This window comes from Bos indicus, chromosome 5 (assembly GCF_029378745.1).
Source record: "Bos indicus isolate NIAB-ARS_2022 breed Sahiwal x Tharparkar chromosome 5, NIAB-ARS_B.indTharparkar_mat_pri_1.0, whole genome shotgun sequence".
Taxonomy (NCBI): Eukaryota; Metazoa; Chordata; class Mammalia; order Artiodactyla; family Bovidae; genus Bos; species Bos indicus.
In genome coordinates, this window is record NC_091764.1 from 82,057,389 (window position 1) to 82,079,282 (window position 21,894).

At 37.4% G+C, this 21,894-nt stretch overlaps 2 protein-coding genes across 3 annotated transcripts in view; both read right to left on the reverse strand.

The window, feature by feature from the left end:
- Nucleotides 1–600, reverse strand: part of KLHL42 (kelch like family member 42) — a 38,130-nt gene extending 37,530 nt beyond the window's left edge. For both annotated transcript variants that reach the window (XM_070789915.1, XM_019961406.2), the window contains exon 1: nucleotides 502–600. The gene's annotated coding sequence lies outside the window, so the exon portion shown is untranslated. The remainder of the gene's footprint in view (nucleotides 1–501) is intronic.
- A 595-nt stretch (nucleotides 601–1,195) lies between these two features.
- MRPS35 (mitochondrial ribosomal protein S35) overlaps nucleotides 1,196–21,894 on the reverse strand; it is a 44,383-nt gene continuing 23,684 nt past the window's right edge. The window contains exons 6-8 of the mRNA XM_019961408.2: nucleotides 19,669–19,778; nucleotides 17,898–17,967; nucleotides 1,196–2,346 (exon numbers count right to left, since the gene is read on the reverse strand). Of these exons, the coding sequence (XP_019816967.2) occupies nucleotides 2,077–2,346; nucleotides 17,898–17,967; nucleotides 19,669–19,778 (450 nt within the window). The 3' untranslated portion in view covers nucleotides 1,196–2,076. The remainder of the gene's footprint in view (nucleotides 2,347–17,897; nucleotides 17,968–19,668; nucleotides 19,779–21,894) is intronic.

Here is a 21,894-nt window from a genome sequence, read left to right on the forward strand (position 1 = left end):
TGCAAAAGTGTTAGGTGCTCAGTCATGTCTCTTTGCAACCCCATGGACTGTAACCTGCCAGCTTCCTCTGTGCATGGGATTCTCCAGGCAAGAATGCTGGAATGGGTTGCCATTTCCTTCTCCAGAGGATCTTTCCAACCCAGGGATCAAACCCAGATCCCCCGCATTACAGGCATTCTTTGCCATCTGAGCCACCAGGGAAGCCACAGTTTATTATAGGGAAAGGATACGGATTAAAATCAGCCAAGGTAAGAAGTACCTAGGATGAATTTCAGGGGGGTTTCACACTCACAACTTTGTAAGACACTGTCTTCTCCCTGTGGAAGCAGGATGCATGGTTCTCCCAGCACCAGTGTGTGACAATATGTCCAGAGTATGCTTCATATGTGGACATACGTGGACCATATGTGGACAATATGTCCAGTGAAGCTTACCGGAGCCTCAGTGTTCTACATTTGTGTCGAAGCTCTGTTACACAGATATGCCTGACTGATCAATTACCTGAGCAGTTGATCTCAGCTGGTAGGTGGACTGATTTACTGATAGACTCAAAGCGCCCCCCCCCAACCCTAAAACACATGGTTGGTTTTTCCAGCATGCTTAAGACTATCAGGTGTAGCTAGCCCCACCCTAAAATCCATTGTGACCAATTCCTGCCCTAAACAAAGACACTTTCATGAGGTATAACAGATTACCTCCCAGAAGGTGACAGCAGAGGCTAGACTCTCTTTGGGCAAAGTCAAATTCTTTATTACACATCATTACTCTGCTTTGATCTGCACTGTACTATTACTCCAGGACTGAGGACCCTAATCACCACCTCTTCATATGTTTCCGAATAACCACCTCTCCTCAGCTTCTACTGTTCTCATGTTTCCTTCTCCAATCCTGTTTCAGCACCTGAGTTTTCCTTAACTCCTTGAGTCTCTAAGAAATGTAACATTTCAATACATTTACATATGCTTTAAATCAGAAGGAGAAGTTCAGTTGTATCTACTTTTTTATTCACTATCTCCATCCAATGGAGGATGGAACTGGAAGCTCTACTGTTATCCTTCATAACCTATGGACTCTTGGTCTTGCTAATACCAAATCATACCTTCAATTTATCTACATCTTTTGAGAAACTGTTCTGAAATTCCTTTTAGCATGTTATATTCTCAAATTCTGTTAAGCAATTTAAATTTTAGGCAAATAACAGCCTCCGTAATTCCTTTATTTCAATTTTAAATTACTCATTGACAACTTTAAAAGTGGTAAGAAATGACTCAGATATATTTAAAAGTATTCAATTGACAGCTAAATGGAATGAAATGTTTCTTAGGGCAGTGATCAATGTCATTTATTCCAATTAAAGGTCTTTATATCTTATCTCTTTCCTGAGCTGTAGAAGTTCTAGCTGGGGCTTCCAGAGAGGTGAATATCGGTCAACCTCCACTTCCACTTTTCTGCAAGTTTGGGCTTGGAGAAATGAGCCAAAGAAAATGGAAACAGGATGCTAAACAGAACTGAATCAACATAAAGTGATCCCAGAACAGAGAGATGGAACAAACTTCTTAGGTCAGAAAATACTGCCAAGAACCTGTTTCTAATCAGAATCAGCATCTGCAAAAACCTCACTCGGCAGGTAGTAGTTATGTAGACAAAACACTAAACTGCAGTCAGGGGACTGGGTTCTGAGCTGAACTTCCTAAATACCCAAAATCATTATTCAAAAGCAACCAGTAAGTACTGATTTGTAGAGAAAGAAATAGAGCAGGTGACAAAAGAACAATATATTGTGTATGTGTGTGTGTGTATATATATACATATACACAATAAAGGGTTATGGTAGAAATAAAATTCAAACACTTTAGGACCAGAAGAAATCAGAATCAAATTAGTCTGACTGCCCTAGTATATAAGAAAACCTTTGAATAATCATTGCCCTTGTATCTTAGAATGAAAGGAATAATTTTAACTCTAATGTAGTAAAACAATGGCTTTTTAAAAAAAAAACATTTTCAATTTTATATCAAATTAATGATTACATATGTATCATAAAATTAGTAAATCAAGGAAATTTTTCTGTATAATTCACATCAAATGTAATAGTCTCTTCACTGATTCTTTGTACTGAGAAATGGTATTCTCATTGTCCCCCTCATTCTTAAGACTAACAACAGAATTTTTGTAATCTTCAACTTCTTTAGTACTAAGGAGCTCTTCTTTACTTAATTCTGTATTTTTCTCAGCAGCTTTAATTTGGAAAAGGGTTTCCAGAATGTTTTTTTCTGAGGCGCTATCTTTCCATACATACTCTTCCATATCTGCTTCAGTCTTCTTTTTCTCCCACTCTTCAGTTTTCTGAAAAGACAAAAAAAAACAATCTCTGATTTTGAGAATTATCTGGTCAACACTGCATGTTCACCCTGATTCACCTCCCTTATCCAGCACAGCTACCTACCTGCAGCAACAGCTGTGGGCTGCACACTCGTATTACATGAATACCTCGTTACCACTCACTAATTCTATCCACAGAATTTATACTTTATCTGCCCTACGAATGGCACTTACAAAGCAAGACTATTTCCCAAAAGACCCAGAAAACTCACTCCTTGCAGCTTTCTAGACGCTAAACTCTAACACAGCAAACATTTCTGAGGTTAAAGCTATGAGAGCTGAAAGAAGACTGTATTTATCTTTGTAAATGCCTGTGGGGATGACAAGGGGAAGACCAATTATTATAATAAAAATAAAAATATAAAGTTTGTGTGATTTTTAGTGACTTTTAGTGATTTTTAATGACTATATATTCTGGAATTTTGTTTTGTTATTATCGTTACTTTCTGTTCCTAAAATGGAAATAATTTTCAATCCCACTTATTTTTTCTTACAGAAAGTATTACCATGTTATTTTAGGGAAGACTGGTAGATTTTAGATTAATATAATTCAGATTTATGATTTAAATGAAGATGTAACATTCTGTGAAAAAAAAATCAAGCAACACAGCTCATATGTAATACACTCTCGTTTACAGAAGTGCTAAATACCAGCCACATTCTTTCCAAATTAACACATAACAGTATTGTGAGCCATAGGCTATTATGGAATGAGCCACTAGTCTTACAACATTTGAAGGTGGTACACCCCCCAAATTATAAAGTTTTTCAAGTATTAAAAGCGAAGGCAGGTTTGTAAGGCTGTCAGAAATCACATTCTAACTTTGAAAACTCCTCTTGAGCTAGACCACAGCTTGAGCAGACAAGAGCTCCAAGGCGCCTCGGAACCAAATGAGTTAGCAAGGAGGCAGTTTCCAGCCATGCCACTTTCCCATCCCCACTCCCGCCCCAAGAGCTCTTGAGAAGAGAAAAGCAGGAGCAATCTGTCATCCCTCAAAGGATGCACAGGAGCCCCGCCAAAGGCAAACAAGCCACCGGGGATGCCACTGACTCAACAAACCCCACTTGGATCACTAAAGCCCCGGGAAGAAGCTCCCCCACCACAGGGACCCACAAGAAGAAACCCTCCTTTAATCCTTCAAACTGTGGACTCTCTTCTTCAAGGGAAACAAACAGACATAGAGAGTTTCGCAGCTCCCAAATTCCTCAGCCAAAGCGGGGTCTCTGTGCTCGCAGCTCCCCTGTGTCTGCCCCACCTCCGTATGCTGAGTTTATGGCTGAGGACAATGTTCCCACTTAAGTTCTAGAAACATCTTATCCAGCTGAGAATCAACTCTTGCCCCCTTTTCCCTGGTAAGGGAGGTTTTAGGCTTGGCAGAGGGGCAGGGAGAATATGAAATAACTTCTTGTGCCCTGTCCCCACAACCTTGTTGCAAATAACTTCTAACAGCCAAACTCTAAGTCTGTACATTAAAAAAAAATAATAATAACTGACAAAATGATGCTACCTGCCAAGCTTTCACTGTAATATATGAGGCAGGAATAAATGTCAGCCCCTTAACAAAGTAAATCCCCTAAATTAAATACATTACTGGCCCTATCTACTCTTGCCAATGCTTTAAATGTTCAAGACAGTGTCAGAGTTTCTGCATAATTCTCCAAGTGAAATAAACTGAGCTCAATGAACATATTTTATAAAGCATTAAGTAAAACAGCCACTCCATCTCATTCTGAACTGTTAGAAAGTAAGCAATTAAGAAACTGTTTAAAAAATTGTTTCACCTAGGTTTATCTGGATTTTCTTAATTGACTTGAAATAGGTGCTTAAACAGAGGAGCTAACCACATTAAATCCACTAACAATTTCCAACATTTTCAATCTTCCCCTTATATTTGGAGTATACAATTCTACATTGGTCTCTAAGATGTGTTTACAGTTGTGCCGTGATACTAATTCCTAGGCACTCGAGGTGCCCAGTGAGCCTGGAGGAGCAGGGACGCCAAGCACCCCCTCCTTCATTTATCTCAGGAGAGAATTTTCTATGTGTGCAGTGACATGAAAAACACTGCAACTCCCAGGTGGCTCTAGTGACAAAGAACCAGCCTGTCAATGCAGGAGACATAAGAGACCTGGGTTCGATCTCTGGGATAGGAAGATCCCCTGAAGAAGGAAATGGCAACCTGCTCCAGTATTCTTGCGTGGAGAATCTCACAGACAGAGGAGCCTGGCAGGCTACAGTCCACAGGCTCGCAGAGAGTCGGGCACAACTGAAGCAACTCAGCACGCACACATGTACACTTACTACTGTTCTAAATGGTCACTGTCAGCTGCAAGCTTAACAATACTCTTGTTTTTCCATATATTCTAGCTTTAGGATCCAAACTCTGCCCAGCTCAATATAACTTCCAAGATAATAATAGTAACAATCTCCTAAATTTGAATACTTACTATGTACCTGGTACTTCAATACTTACATGTGTATAGTAATTAATAGAATTTGTATTAAGACCTACTGGATTAGATTTTAACATCTCTACAGATAAGAAACTAAATATTACAGAAGTTAAACATAGGGTCACAGTCACCTGGGAACGGTTCAGAGTGGCACATATACCATAAATTATGTAACCTCTCCAAAGGTGACCGCGGCAACCCCTAATCAAACATACTACTTTTCTAGCAACAGGCATAAATATTCACACTAAACGCGATAAACAAAGGCTATAAATAGTTTCTCATCCATTTAGAAGTCATGAAAAGACTAGTGATTTCCAAAGCTTCTGGAAAAACCCTACCTGCCATGGTACAACTAAGCTTGTGAGCCACAATTACTGAGCTCACACTCTAAAGGTGTGCTCTGGCAACAAGAGAAGTCACGACAATGAGAAGCCCGTACACTACAACTAGAGAATGCCCACACACAGCAATGAAGATCCAGCACAGCCAAACATAACTAAGTTTAAAAAAAAAAGTAATCTTAATGGACCCCTGCCTGGAATCCCTTGAATTCTGGCTCCTGGCTGGGTTTGGCTAATGGGAGGAATGAGGAGGAGACCTAGAGAATGACAGAGTGAGGTCACTGCTGTCTTCCCAACTCTCTCCCTTACAGAGACCACGCCCCACAGCCCGTCAGGTGGCCTGCCCCGCCACAGCTCGCAGCACTTCCCTCTTCCCCCTTCATATACGGGGTGTGATGGCACCCTACTCTCACCACCCTTGAGAACGGCACCCTTACTTGTTTCTGTTATTGAACCTTTGTAAAATGTCTCCTTAATAAAATATCCGAAAATGAAGAAAAACAAAAAAGCAATTGCAAAATAATCTTCTAGTCTTTGTAAACGATAAAAAAGCAATAATATTTTACATAATGCTTGTCACTTCAGAATATTTTTCACTTAAAGAGGTATAGACATAAAATCTTTGAGGGGAAAGAAAACTCCAAATTTTTTTTTTAAATTTACATTATGATTTCCACTTTCAAATAGATGTAACAGGTCACAGCCTGCCTCTGCTTTGGCTTCAACTGGAAAAAAAGCCAGGCAGTAAAAATATCAGAGTTTCAGAATCAGCAAGGACTAGATGAATGTGAATTCCAGGCTGCAAGGATATGGGAAGCCCTTCTGAAAACCCCTACCCATTTTCTTCCCTAAGACCATTTTCCAATTCTGTATGAGACTGGCACCTGGCCCACATGGAAGGACTCTACTTGGGAAAAGAGAAAAGAGATGAGGTTTTGAGCTGTCATCCAGGGTTTGTGTGATAGACTGGAATTGAAGAGTCCCAAACATGACTGGTTTTAGTTCTGTGACTACTTCTGGAAAACTGGGGAGGCTGAATCAAGCTTCTAAAAAGCAAATCTCTTGTATGCCGTAGTGGTTAGGAGGCAAAGTCCCAGTAGAGGGAAGCCCTGTTTCAAACACACAACCAGTCTCCCTCTCAAGACATCTATCTGCTAGATTCTGCTGCAAGGGCTAGAGGTTATCAAGTTAAGCTCAAAACTTCTCAAAGGCACAAGTGACTCTTAAGCAGGCTTTGAGATGTGGAAGCAGACTCACCAAGTTCCTAAATAAAATGCCTGAGAAAGAGACAAAGGTGAACAAAATCTTAAAAAACTGTAACCCAGCCCTGCTCCAGCTCAGTGATGATTGGATTAAAATAAGCCAGTGATCATCTCTGCCTAAGAGAAAAAAAGAGGCAATTCTTTCTGATGAATGACATCATATGGTAAAAGAATCCACATGCAATGCGGGAGACATGGATTCGATTCCTGGGTTGGGAAGACTCTCTGGAGGAAGGCATGGTAACCCACTCCAGTATTCCAGAATCTAGGGATTCTGGAGAATCCCTAGGGACTGAGGAGCCTGGTGGGCTACAGTCCATGGGGTCTCAAAGAGTGGGACACGACTGAGCAACTAAGCACAGCACAGGTCTTTCACACGTAATATCTGTCATGCAAATTACTAGACACTTCAGACGTCTGAAGAAAATCAATCAATACTGTTGATAGCCGGTGCTTGTCCTTCTAAATTCATTTTTTAAAAGCAAAGCTATGATTACCTTTCATATATAATTTTGTACCCTGACCTGTAATTCACTGCCAAATTTTTATTGCTTCTGAAATTACACCCAGGATTGAAGTGTGCAATTGTAAAGAATTTTTTTTTTCGAAGAGTAGTTGGCATGTATTAATTTTAAAGCGTAAACAACAGATATTCAAATTGTTGGGGGAGGGCACTTAAAAATAACCAATGTAAGCTCAAACTGATCATCATTTAGGCAGAGTCTGATTAGTCTGTAGACTTCAATTTTAATACCTCAAGTACTAAACATTTACCATTTCACCATCTGACTTAGGTATGTATACAATACATATACGTATATATGGTCTCTTTTCTTCCTTGCCTACCACAAGGGAACCTGCTCTGATTACATTCCTAGAGGAAGCAACCTTCTATTCCACGTGATCCTGTTCTCTTGTCCACATATCAGCTCTATTATTCACTCACTCAGTACATATTTGTTATACAACTACTGTCCCAGGCACTGTGCTCTCCTGGAACTGCCAGCCTAGTATATGGAATGTTGAGCTGAGTGGGAGCTGTCAGATGAAGGCTGTGATCCCAGCACAGGAAAGAGTATCCATAAAGGCTGGAGGCAGGAACAAGCTTAGTACGTTCAGGGCTGAATGAAGGCCAAGGTGAGGAAAGTGGCATGGGATGAGAAAGCACCTTACATATACTGGTTCATTTAACTTCCACAGCAACCCTATGAGGTAGTACTATTCATATCTGTTTTACAGAATGGGAAATTGAAACCCAGAGCAATTAAATAATCTGTCTCAAATCATACCGCTTCTCAGTGGTAGAACATGTTGCAAGGAACATAGAAACATGGTAAAAAAAAACCCACAAAATAATAATTTATTTCAATCTATGATGTTTCTTCTCATTGTAAGCATGAATTCAATACAAAGAAAAACACAATAGCTACTTCATGCACTGGTCAGTGAATTCCAATGTAACAGAAGGCAATGAAGCATCTGTTTCACTAAACACACAAATATGTCACCTTCTACCATCTTATTTATAACTCCCTTTGCCTAGGACATGAATCACTGTAATATTCCACTTCTCATGATTACAAGTAAGGCATTGTGCTAGAGAACGGAAAACAGTTTTACTATTAAAAAAAATCCAAGTTACTCAAAAATTATAAAAAATAGGAATAGGTTAAATATCTGTAATGGATTAAAGAGTTACTGACAACCAATTTAGTTACCAAACCTAAACTTTTAACTGAGTTATGTCAAAGAATTCAATTCAAATCAGATCAGTTTTTTAAAAATGTACTGAAAGCTAATATGCCAGACAGACACTGTATTAGATGCTGGGAATATAAAGATGAATGAAATACACTGTCCTGTCCTCAGTGACCACACAGTCTAATCGAGCTTGGCAGACATGCATACAGGCAATAACCATAAACACAATGAGAGGAAGGTTAACTGGTGGAAGGAGGAAGGGAAAAGGAAGCGAGGAGATGTCTAAGAGAGGTCACATGTGAGGTTTATTAGAGGATTCATATGAAGTTGCAAGGCTGATCAATTTGAAAAGGTATTATAAGCAAAGAGAACAGTACATGCATGCAAAGTTATGGAAGAACATATTCTGTTCATTAAGTTACAGGGTATATAACCTACATTTCCTGAGCAGCTGGTAATGAGGTGGTGGTTAGTCGCTTAGTCTGTTTCTGACTCTCTGTAACCCCAAGGACTGTAGCCTACTAGGCACCTCTGTCCATGGAATTCTTCAGGCAAGAATACTGGAGTGGGTTGCCATTCCCTTCTCCAGGGGATCTTCCCCACTCAGGGATTGAACCCAGGTCTCCTGAATTGCAGGCCAGATTCTTTACCATTTGAGCCACAGGGAAGCCCAATGAAGTGGTTTGGTTCAGTTCAGTTCAGTTTAGTCCCTCAGTTGTGTTCGACTCTCTGCGACCCCATGGATTGCAGCATGCCAGACTTCCCTGTCCATCACCAACTCCCAGAATTTACTCAAACTCATGTCCATTGAGTCAGTGATGTCATCCAACCATCTCATCCTCTATTGTCCCCTTCTCCCGCCTTCAATCTTTCCCAGCATCAGGGTCTTTTCAAATGAGTCAGGCCTTCACCATCAGGTGATCAGAGTATCAGAGTTTCAGCTTCAGCATCAGTCCTTTCAACACATATTCGGGACTGATTTCCTTTAGGATGGACTGGCTGGATCTCCTTGCTGTCCAAGGGACTCTCAAGAGTTTTCTTCAGCACCACAGTTCAAAAGCATCACTTCTTTTGGCACTTAGCTTTCTTTATAGTCCAACTCTCACATCCATACACGAATATTGAAAAAACCATAGCTTTGACTAGATGGACCTTTGTTAGCAAAGTAATATCTCTGCTTTCTAATATGCTGTCTAGGTTGGTCATAACTTTTCTTCCAAGGAGAAAGCGTCTTTTAATTTCATGGCTTCAGTTACCAACTGCAGTGATTTTGGACCCCCCAAAATAAAGTCTCTCATGTTTCCCCATCTATTTGCCATGAAATGATGGGACCAGATGCCATGATCTTAGTTTTTGGAATGTTGAGTTTTAAGCCAACTTTTTCACTCTCCTGTTTCACTTTCATCAAGAGGCTCTTGATGAAATGAAGTGGTAAATTGCTGTAAATAGACATACTAAGGAGTTTAGATTTTATCCCACATAATGGGAAACCACTGAAGGATTTTATAAAGGGATATGATATAACAGATTTGATTTTTAGAACAATTACTTAGTAGCAATATGGAAGATAGATAAGACAGGAAAATCAATAAGGCTATTATAGTTATTCTGACAAAGACCCATACAGGACAATAGCAGTAGGAATAAAGAAGAGAAAATAGTTTTAACAGATGTTTAAAAGCTAGAACTTAAAAGATCTGGTGACTTATCAGGGGAGATAGGGAGGGAAGAAAAAAGTGTCATTTTCAAGGTTCATGACTTCAGCCACTGAATGGAAATTTTCTTAATGGCCTTTAAGTATATGATAGGCTCCTGAGCATCAGATATAAAATGAAGTATTGCCTGAAGGCAAAGAGATATGAGACGTATCACTTTACTGTATCATCATCCTACTCAAGAACAGCTGCATACTGCCTACCACATTAAGTGAAAAAAAACATTCTATGTATGTATGATACACAAATCCTTCTTTTTTCTTGCCCCTTTCATTTTAATGCCCATATCACACCCCCAGGGCTAACACTAGATACATGTACAAAAACTGTCTTTTTTTCTTGTTTAAAGATTTTTTTTTTTAATGTGGATCACTTTAAAAATCTCTATTGAGTTTGTTACAATATTGCTTCTATTTCTTGTTTTGGTTTTTTGGCAACAAGGCACCTGTGAGCTTAGCTTCCTGACCAGGGACTGAACCATACCTCCTCCACTGGAAGGCAAAGTCTTAACCACTGGACCACCTGGAAGTCCCCAAAAACTGTCTTGGAAGAGATATATCAAACCTTCTAATAAGTTTCTTTACTAACAAAATTCAGACTGGGGAAGTTATTCCCAATCAAGAGCTCAGCAACAGAGCCTTTAGAATAAAATACATCTGGGTGTCTCCTCTGGAGATTTTGACTCTGCAAGATCTAAGTTATCTGTAACTTAGAAAAGCTTGACAGGTGAGTTTGATGAAAGCCCCAGCTGAAAATCAGTTATGGAGACAGATAAATTTTCAATTAAAAGTTAAGTTTTAAGAACTAGCAGCTAAAGTTCAGGTTTGATTTCATCTCTTTTGTTTCCTAATATTTTACCATGGAAGTTGAATAAAACTAAGTAATATGATACCATGAAAAGAATGTGAAACTCTGAAGCTGCAGTTCAAGTCTGAGTTTCTTGGGTTCACAAACTCTGTGACCTTGGGCAAAATACTTGATCTCTCCTTTAAGTCTTAATTTCTCAGGGGAATGAAGAAAGTATAAAGGTTATATAATGAAGAGGTTGTAATAGATAAATTTTGTAGATAACTTCTAAAATAATATAGAATTACAACACATTTTCTTTAAATATTTGGAAAAAGACCACATAGTCAAATGAAAAACAAACCTGATCAACATATAGCCCAAATCATACATCCATGAAAATTAAGTACCTCAAACTGTTTCAAACACATTTCTTAAACTTTGGGCATAATTATTGATTGTTGATTATTAATAATCTTATTAATAGATCATTAAAAAGCTATACCAGTAAAAAATTATTGCTAACATTTAACAAGTATGCTACATTTTATATTACTGAAAAATGAATTTGTTTGTAACTCTGTCACTTTACTTTTTTAAGATGAAAAACTACTTCAAATGTCTGTTTTTGGATATCCAAAAGAATACACAATGTTTCAATAGCTGTCAATCCATGGAACATGGACTAAGGCAACTTTTGTACTCAAGATAGTAAGATAGTGTAACTTGCTGTCTATGCAATGTAGTCAGACAAATAAGAGGCACAAATATATCTGAAAAGAATTAATTTCCAAAATATATAAAGAACTCATGCAACCCAACAGCAAAAAAAAAGAAACAATCTAATTAAAAAATAGGCAGAGGATCTGAACAGACATTTTTCCACGACAGACATACAGATGGCCAAGAGCCACCTGAAAAGGTGTTTAACATCACTAATCAATGGTACAAGCTCACAAACCTGTTAGAATGGTTATTACCAAAGAGACATTAACAAGTGTAGGTGAGAATGTAAACTGGTGTGGCCACTATGGAAAACAGTATGAAGATTCCTCAAAAAACTAAAAACAGAACTATCATATGATCTAACAGTTTCACTTCTGGGTATTTAGCTGAAGGAAATGAAAACTCGAACTCGAAAAGATATTTGCACCTGTGCACTGCAGGATTATTTATAATAGCCAAGGCATGGAAACAACCTAAGTGTCCGTGAATGGATGAAAGGATAAAGAATAGTCAGTCACAGTCGCTCAGTCGTGTCCGACTCTTTGCAATCCCAAGGACTGTAGCCCACCAGGCTCCTCTCTCCATGGGATTCTCCAGGCAAGAATACTGGAGTGAGTTGCCATTTCCTTCTTCTTGGATCGAACTTGGGTCTCCTACATTACAGGCAGATTCTTTACTATCTGAGCTGTAAGTGGTGTGTACATATGCGATGGACTATCATTTAGCCATAAAAAAGGGAATTCTGCCATTTTCGACAACATGGATGAACCCTGTGGGCATTATGCTAAGTGAAATAAGTCAGAGATAGGCAAATACTGTAAGATCTCACTTATGTGTGGGAATCTAAAAGAAAAACAACAAAAAACCTCACAGAAGCAGAGAGTAATAGCTGGTTGCCAGAGGCTTAGGGTGGCAAAATGATTGAAGGTGATCAAAAAGTACGAACTTTTAGTTATAAAATAAATACGTCACAGGAATATAATGTACAGCCTGCTGGTGACCACAGTTAAAACTTGAAAGTTGCTAGGAGAGTAGATCTTAGAAGTTCCTCATCACAAGAAAAAAAGTGTTTATTAACTATGTATGATGGTGGAAGTTGACATATTGCTGGAGCGCCTATCAAAGCCCTGAAGGATATACAATAAATAAGCAGAGAAAAATAAAAACTGAACAGTAAATTATATAACCTTTATAACACTTTTATTTTATTGTTAAATATTATAGTATTTATTACTAAACCAACTTGCTTCCACTAGTATTCCTCAAAGGATAGTGTTTTCTCCTTAGGTATTAATCTCCATATCCAACAACACCAAGCATACAGGCAACTAAACATGCATGTGCCCATCAATTAATAAACAGTTCATTTTATTGAAAGCACACTTGACAGTTGCTGTGAAAATGGTTTACTCTTTCATAAACACTACAACAGTGAAAGAGGTACCTTTTCAAACATCAAGTAAAATGCTACGGTGCATGCTCACACTCAGTTGTGTCCGATTCTTTCTGACCCCAGGGACTATAATCCACCAGGTTCCTCTGTCCATGGAATTCTCCAGGCAAGAATACTGGAGTCGGCTGCCATGCCCTCCTGCAGGGGATCTTCCTGACCCAGGGATCAAACCCACATCTCCTGCTTGGCAAGTGGATTCTTTACCACTGGGTTACCTGGGAAGGATCCCCCCCCATCCCCACCGCTACCAATGCTACTACATCAGTCATTACTGCCCTCTGGATACAAATCTACACTCATTCAGTAAGCCCTACGGCCTGCTCACAGCCTGGCTCAGAATGATTTTTCAGTCTCATCTCCTTCGTCTGCCTGTTGGTCATACACCCTGGCCACACCAAACTTCTGCCTGCTCTCTAAACCCACCAGACCTAGAGAGTCCTTCACCCACTTCTCCACGGCACACTCCTACTCATCTTCTAAGACCAGTCACCACTTCTGTGAAGCTTCAAGGGAGAGTTGATTTTTGTCTGCACCTCTCACAGCGCTATGTGTCAACCTCCCTTACCTGGTGGAACAGACTACACTAACCACCAAATCCTTCTAGAAATAAAGCTACTTAAAAGCAGAGGCTCATTCATTTTGATCATCTGACTGATACCCACCACTTTTAAACAAGAACAAAATCATTGATGAATGCTAAGAAAAGCAAACAGATACTGTTCAAGCATTCTCTCTAATATAAACTGGAAATGTATATGTACGTGAAAACACATGAAAGATCACAATGAATTCATCAACCACCAGATTAAATGGCGATTATCGCTCTGCAAAAGGATTCATTATTTTTACCAGAAAGTGAAAGTGAAAGTGAAGTAGCTCAGCCGTGTCCAACTCTTTGCAACCCTGTGGACTGTAGCCTACCAGGCTCCTTCCTCCATGGGACTCTCCAGGCAAGAATACTGGAGTGGGTAGCCATTTCCTTCTCCAGGGGATGTTCCTGACCCAGGGATCAAACCGGGGTCTCCGCATTGCAGACAGACGCTTTAACCTCTAAGCCACCAGGGAAGCCCTTTTCCCAGAAATACTTATAATAAAGTCCCCTTTAAAAATAAACTCTTTGTAAAATTATCCCTTTTATCCATTTTGTTATGTGACTTTTCAGAACCACTTTGTTACAAACCTAGATACATTCCTGACTGGCAACAAGATGATCATGCAGTCCAAATAAGACAGTCCAAAATTCAATTTTAAAAGCCAATCTTGAGTAATTAAGTATCAAAATCATTCAAGAACCCTTTCAATCTAGTTTTAGATATCTACATTTTCTGAAGCAAGTCTATCTTTTGTGCAAGTCACTTTGTAAAATGCTTCATTCAATCATTTCTTAACCAAATCACTTGTGGAAGGTTTTAAGAATAACATGCAACAAAGTTAACATTTAGGAAGCTTTTGTTATTATCAGTTGTGTCAGAACCTGAGTCAGATACAAGTTCTAAAAATTCAAATACAATAGGACATAGATCTGACTTCATCTGTATAAAGTCTTTGTCAAGTTAAATGTGAGCTATGCACAGAAACTGGGAATGAATGAATTTGAAATTCTAAAACACATCTTCCTTCATTCTAGTAGTTAACGGCAATAATAATAGCCACCATTTAATGAGCACCCACTATTCACCAGACATTTCACATAAATTCTCCCTGATCCATCCAAAAGCCCCTCAAAGAAATCTGAGCCTCAAACATTAAATGGCTGGCCAAGGCTACACAGGTAGCAGGTTCATGAGCGTGTGCTCAGTTGCTTCAGCTGTGTCTGTCTCTTTTTAACCCCATGAACGGTAACCTGCCAGGCTCCTCTTGTCCATGGGATTCTCCTGGCAAGACTACTAGGGTGGGTTGCCCTGCCCTCCTCTAGGGGATCCTCCCAACTCAGGACCTGAACTCAAGTCTCCTGCATCACAGATGGATTCTTTACCCACTGAGTCAAGTAACAAGAAATGAGATTCAAATTCAAATTTGAATGGTTCTAAAGATTAAAAGTTAATTCACTTCTATGCTAACAACGTGTAATACTGAAATATTAACCCAAACTACAAGTCTCTTTCTTTCTTTGAACTGCTTAAGGATAAATGATTTAATGTATTTCTGTTTCTCATCACCTTAGCATGCAATAATCATTCTTTGAAGCATTACTAAGACTCTGTGCCTGAAGTCTATGCTTTTTGAATACAAAAATTAATACAGAAAACCTCAATTAAAATTAGAGTTGGGAATGGCTTGTAGAGGGAGTTCTCACATATTCTCACACTCCATTATTTGCATGCAGTGACCTTCACCTACATGCCTCGCTGGAAGCAGAACTCTGCACAGCAAGAGCCCAGGCAATGAGAAACCTCTCAGCTCCATAAATGAAAAAAGTTACCACCACCCCAAACTCCTACTTTCCTCCCTAGGACTTTCATTTAGAACAGCCCCTCTCAACTCTCTCCTTTTCCCTATAAAAGCATGCTCCCCTTTGTCTTTGGACTTAAGTGTGTGAAGTCACTCAGTCATGTCCAACTCTTTGTGACCCTATGGACCACCAGGCTCCTCTGTCCATGGAATTCTCCAGGCAAGATTCCTGGAATGGGTTGCCATGTCCTTCTCCAGGGGATTTTCCCAACCCAGGGATCGAATCCGTGTCCTTTAAGTCTCCGGCCCTGGCAGGCGGGTTCTTTATTGCTAGCACCACCTGGGAAGCCCCTTGGACTTACCTATGGTTCACCACAGATTACATTTCCCAAACGGTAATTCTGTGCTGTTCCTCAATAAACCCATTTTACTGTTTTAGAGCAACAAGTTCTACTTTGATACTTCTATACAGTTAACTGTTTTGAATAGCACACAACAGTAACTTCCTTTTACTGAAGTCTAGACAAATACCTTTTTAGAGAAGTTTCAGTACCATGTTACATAAAAATACCAACTACTTTCTCTCAATGCTACTTAGAGGTAACCTCCATGGAGCTTAGCTTTTAGGTATTAAATGCTCTGAAACTAGCCTTAAAAATAAAGGAATGGATTAAAAGGGGCTCTCTAAATATTTGATTAAATACCAGGTGGTAACATCAATTTCAAGTATGAATTCCATGCTGGTGAAGGAAAAAAAAGTTTCAATTCAATAAAAATTCTGTTCCACCAGCTCTGCAAAATTTCACGGCTCATCTGCATTCTCTTAAAGCTTCTTCACTGATGGTACTTGTTTAGAAAGGATCAAGAGCCAAGTTTAATATAGGATTTATTTAATTATATCTGTTTAGGACAGTTGTATGTGGGTAGTTATTCTGCCATCAAAGTAATTAGCATTAAGATCAAAAGCTCCTTACGTGAATCCAGAATACAAATTTGTTTGGATTTTATGTCATGGAACCACAGAAAGAATCCAGTAAGTCAACTTTAACTGAATTTATTTATGCCTGTCATTTCCTTTGGGGCAAATTCATTTTACAGACTGCTGGCAAAATAAGAGACTCAAAACTGGTCAGCTTTTATTGTTTGGTATTAACTCTTTAAGTGGTGGCCATAGAGCTGAAGCTAATTCAGCCATGTTGTTGGTTCAAAAGGGAACTTAATTATCTCAAGCCAAATGTATTTATATAATCAGTTGACAGGAAACAGATTAACTGCTATTATAATGTTCCTGAAGCCAGGAACTAGAAAACAAGATGAACTGTAATTAGAACAGCTCAAAAGCAAAGAGCTACCAGCTACTTTTTGTCCTTTTACTAAATTTGCAACAAAGTTTTATTTTATTTTTTATTTTTCACTCACCCTCTTGTGCTGTTTTATGATTAACATCAATGAACTCTGCAATAAGAGTAGCTGTATGTGTTCACAGAATTACACAGAGATGAAAGGAGACTCCAAAGACCATCTAAAGCAACTAACATCTGAAGAGTATGCTCCTTTTACTATATCCCCACTAAGCAACCACTCCTAGAGAAGGAAGCAACCCACTCCAGTATTCTTGACTGAAAAATCCCACAGACAGAGCCTGGTGGGCTACAGTTTGCAGAGTTCGAGACAACTGAGTGATACACACACCCCTACACCCACACACGCAATAAGCAACCAGTGGATGAAACATTTTTTACCTATGAAAGCAGCCCACTCCATCTTCAGATGAATCCTGTACAGAGCTTTCACTCAGTAAATAAATCATTATCGTTTCTACTTTGTTGTATCCGTAAAAGTCATGAAAAACAGATCTCTTTTTTCATATGAAGTCCTTTGAACATCTAAAGAGAGTGACTTTCTCCACCTACTTCCATTCTTTCATGAGTTCCTAACATGAAATGCAGTAAGTCCCATGTCTATGCTGGGCAAGCTTCAAAAAGTTACATTTATGTGCATATCTAAAATTATTTTAATTTTAAAGCATATAAAACTGTGAGTTACCTAAATATATTAGTTACCAACTTTAAATGAGTTGATGCTCACACATAGCAAAATCTTCCTTATATGCATACTTATACAACTCAACAAAATCAGATACCAGACTGTTTTTATACTGTTTCAATAATTAACTGCCCTAACTGCCCCTAATGTATACCAGTGAAAAGTTCACATGAAAGACTACATGTTACCTAAAATTTTAATAAACATTTAACGTACTTTCTATAAAGTTTTAGAGATTTGTTTTGTAGTTTACTTGAATAACAGGATGAATTATGTAGTTTCAAGTAATATAGATGTGATCTCCCTTCCATAACTTTGACAACTTTCACCCAAAGTCAAACAAATTAAAAAAAAAAATAAAAAATTTTTCATTTTTTTAGCCTAAGCCAGAACCTGAACTTAAGGCATTTTGGTCATCTGATTTCTGAAGGTCCTGAGATGGACTGCATAATATATTTCAAGATCCTCACTTTCAATATCAGTAGACGTTACCTTAAAACATTTTACATGTCCTTACCTTAAATAGCAGTTCATTAAACTCTCAACTGAATGCTGGATACACAGACTGTTTTAAAAGGCTAACATCTCTCAAATTACAATGACAAAATTATTAAACACTCATTCTACAGTCACTTACCCAAGACTCATGGTATAAAACTGTTAGTAGATACATTGCATAATCATAATTCTGTCTCTTTAAAGGGCACCTTTAAAAGAGAGAGGACAGAAGTCAAAATGGTAAACTTTCAGTATACAGAATAATTTGCAAAGTACACAAATACTAAATACAAAGGATAACTTATATTCAGGGATTCCCTATCTGCCTTAAGAAAATTCTGTCCTTGGAATAAGAATTATCTATGTACTTTATGATTTGAGGACACTGAAAACTGATGCTATTTTTACTTTTATTTAAGAGGATCTCTTCGCTTTCATTACTAACAAAGTTATAGCTTTACACTATTTTTACTATGACTGTGTCAAACCCAAGCGCCTTTCATGATCTCAGGGCTACGAGTCTGCAATTACAGGAACATATCTGCTGTGTTTCTTTAAAGAATACAGAGACAGATGGTAATCTAGAAGTTCATCCTGATCTCCCCAGAGCTGATTCTTTTAAAAATGAGCTACACTACACAATGCTGTATTTTTTTTTTTTTTTACAATGCTGTATTTTTATGCTGTCATATTTAAAATGGAACTAATGGCCCAATATTAGATAAACATCTACATGAATATGAGCTGGCATTAGCTTTTAGGCTACAAAAGTAGTAGAGAAACGGAAGTAATTAATTCTAATTTCTTTCAACATAACTATCATATGACAGTTGACTTCAATTGTACCCTGTTTATTTTGTATTTGGTTTAACAGTTTTCTACACAGTTGTTATGGAAAAACATATTTATACTCTGACACTTGTAAACTTAGGGGAAAAAAGCAACATTATCAGAAACTTTAAAGAATTTCTAACTTTTTTTAATATAAATTTATTTAACAGTAACATTTTAAAGGTATTTTTTAAATTGCAAAGACTAAAAACACAGTGCTATTTTATGTTCTCTGAAGCTAGCAAGAACATATTATTAATGTATTAATATTTCAAATCTATTTCTCCCTGAGCTTTTTCCACCCCCATAGTTGCTACCTCTGAATGTCAGGCCACTTCTCTATACCACTAAGAAGCAAGACATAAAACCTAACTGATATGGCTGGTTCATGCTGATATATGATAGAAACCAATATAATATTGTAAAACAATTATCATTCAATTAAAAATAAATTAAAAAAAAAACTAATTGATACTGACACCTTCCAATGCTTTGAAACTAGGATAAGGAGAGAGAGAGGATATCTGCCATTTGCTTTTCTTTGTATTTTGACCTAATTTAGAAACAACCAAAGTATAATTCTAGAAATAAAATAATCATTTAGCAAAAACATACCAACAGCCTTGCTTTACCTCAAATGATCTAATTTATAAATTCATATACAATAAATACTGCTTTTACAAACTTCTATGCTAGCACTGAAATTGTGCTTATTTACAAAAATGCCCTGATACATTAAATTTCTACATTTAATAATCTTGATTTTAAAATATAAGATTTCTATACTTTGATTTTGCAGAAAGCTGTTTAAGCATTAATCACTGGCAAATTATACTTTGTTTCCTTCTAACATCTTCCCTGAGTTTTACATGCACAAATATATTAAAAATAACAATAATTTAACTCAGCTACACAAGCCTCTCCTTGAACACAAAGATCACATCAATAGGAGGCTAGTGTGAGGATATTAAAAAATGAATGAGACAGCTTCTCTGACCTAAGAGGTTAATATCAGGCCTGCCAGGGGACTGGAGGACAATAAAGCAACACATGTGATGATACACTGAACTATTCTTTACCTGTCTGTCTTGATGGTAAGCACATCTGTGCTCTTGCAGTATCGATCTCCCACTAGTTTAATAAGTTTCTTCTTTGCATGATCATCTAAATTCAAACTGGAAAGTTTAACCTTAAAAATACATGAAAAAATTTTGAAAAAAATTATATACTTTAAATGAAAAAAAACAGTGGCAATATTATCTATACTAACATTAAAAAAGAAACCTTTTCAAAAGCCTTTGTATACAGAGTTATCAATTCACAAGTATCATGAAGCCCGATCCTATTCACGGGAAAAAAAAAAAAAAAATGGGAGCAAACTGGGAGTTCTTTGAACGTTCTGGGCATAAGTATCTTTCCTAAAAGAATTAATGACATGTCTCTTGGATGAAATTACAGTGCTTATGAGTAGCAGTAACTAGTAGAATTCAACTCAATAAGTGTTAGTAAAGCTGTTTTTAAAAATAAATGGATGAAAAAAAAATTTTTTAATAAAAATACATGGATGAAACATACAGGCTTTAAGGACTCCTACCATGCAAGTATGAGACCCATATCACTGCAACAGTTTAGGGGCATTTATTTTAAGAGCTGCAGATATCTCAAGGAAGCCAGAATAAAGCACCATGAGGGGTCAAAATATTTGAAATGATTCAGTTCAACATCTCTCAAAATGCTAGTCCCGCAAGCTGCTAAAAAGAATTTTAAAAGAATTTACTTCATTAAAAAGGCTCTCTCTATTGAATCTATTTAGGAAATGCTGAATTAAATTGGGTTCTTCACGGCAGGATTTCTTATACAAAGCAAAATGTTAAACAGCATTCTGAAATTTCAAGATGCAGGATGGTGATGTAATAATTTTCAAATTTATTCAACTCGTGATTCCACTTTTCAAGGGATAATTCATGAACTTAGTCTTTCTTAAAACATATTTTGGGAAATGCTGGGCTAAATGAGCATACTTTTTAATTTGCAGAGAATTATGGCCTTGGCTGAAAGGTATTATCCAGAGACAAACAGGCTTGATCCAGGAAAACAGGTTACAGGCTAGAATACAGTCAAGTGAGGTAAACTAAAGATCATCTTTCCATGGAGAGCATTAAGCATATGTAAGAATTAAAACTATATGAAGTAAAAGGCTAAGTAAGATTTTGAAATCCCACATATTTCTTCTTTCTAGCTTCAATAACCCAGCATTTCTCTCAAGACAACTGTAGCGTAAGAGCTTACTTATTTTCCCATTTTTCCCACTAGACCACAAACTCCTGAGAGTAAGAACAGTATCAGTCTTGTTCCTGGCAATGACCTAGCACCTGAAAAGCACATAATATATATCAGCTAAACGAAATCATACATTTTAAAAAGGGAGGATATGTTGTTTCTTTTTTAAGCACAGTGAATTTTTATTTGGATTAGAGAAAATAGGAAATAAATAAATATGAATGCAAAGACCGTTAGTAAGAACAATGACAATTAAATATTAATCCCAGAGGATGATCATATGGTGTAGGCAATGCAAAATTACTAGTCTTCTGAAAAGAATTTATTCTAACAATCAGGTTATTAGTCTGAGGGATAAAATGTTAGTTTTATGATGACTCTGATCGCTAGCATTATGGAGAATTACCTATAAGAAAAGCAAAAATATACCTACATTTTGATTATTATTATGAAAATATATGCATCCACACAGATATAGTACAGAGAAAGAAACAGCTTTTACATCAGCTACTGAGAACGTAGTGATTTTTCACTTTTAAAACTCATTCAATAAAATTCAACATATTTAACAATAATTTAAAAAATTTACCATTAAAAAATTTGTGTTTCTAGTTTCTAATGTGAGAAAGTCAAAAACAAAAATTGGCAGCAATGCTGATCATTACTGTGACAACTGCTTTAAAACTCATGTTCACATTAACATTTTAATGGTCAAAAGTTATATAGGGTCTTATGCCAGAAACTCATAAATACTGCAGAAGCAGCTGTGTGGTACACTCCCGCCACCTACTAGCACTCAAAGGCACTGCAAAATTGTAGTCTTTAACCTGGACTAAAACTCTTACTTTGAAGTTGACTGACATTTATTTGTCATTCTTTTTCCAAAATTCAAAAGAATCCTTAGACCTTTTTTTTACAAGTTACTATATTTTAAAGGGTCAGTATTAAACTATTAACATTATGCTCCAAACACTGTTGACATTTCAAATCAGAGGTGGTTGCAGTAATAGGTGTGTATCTTCAAA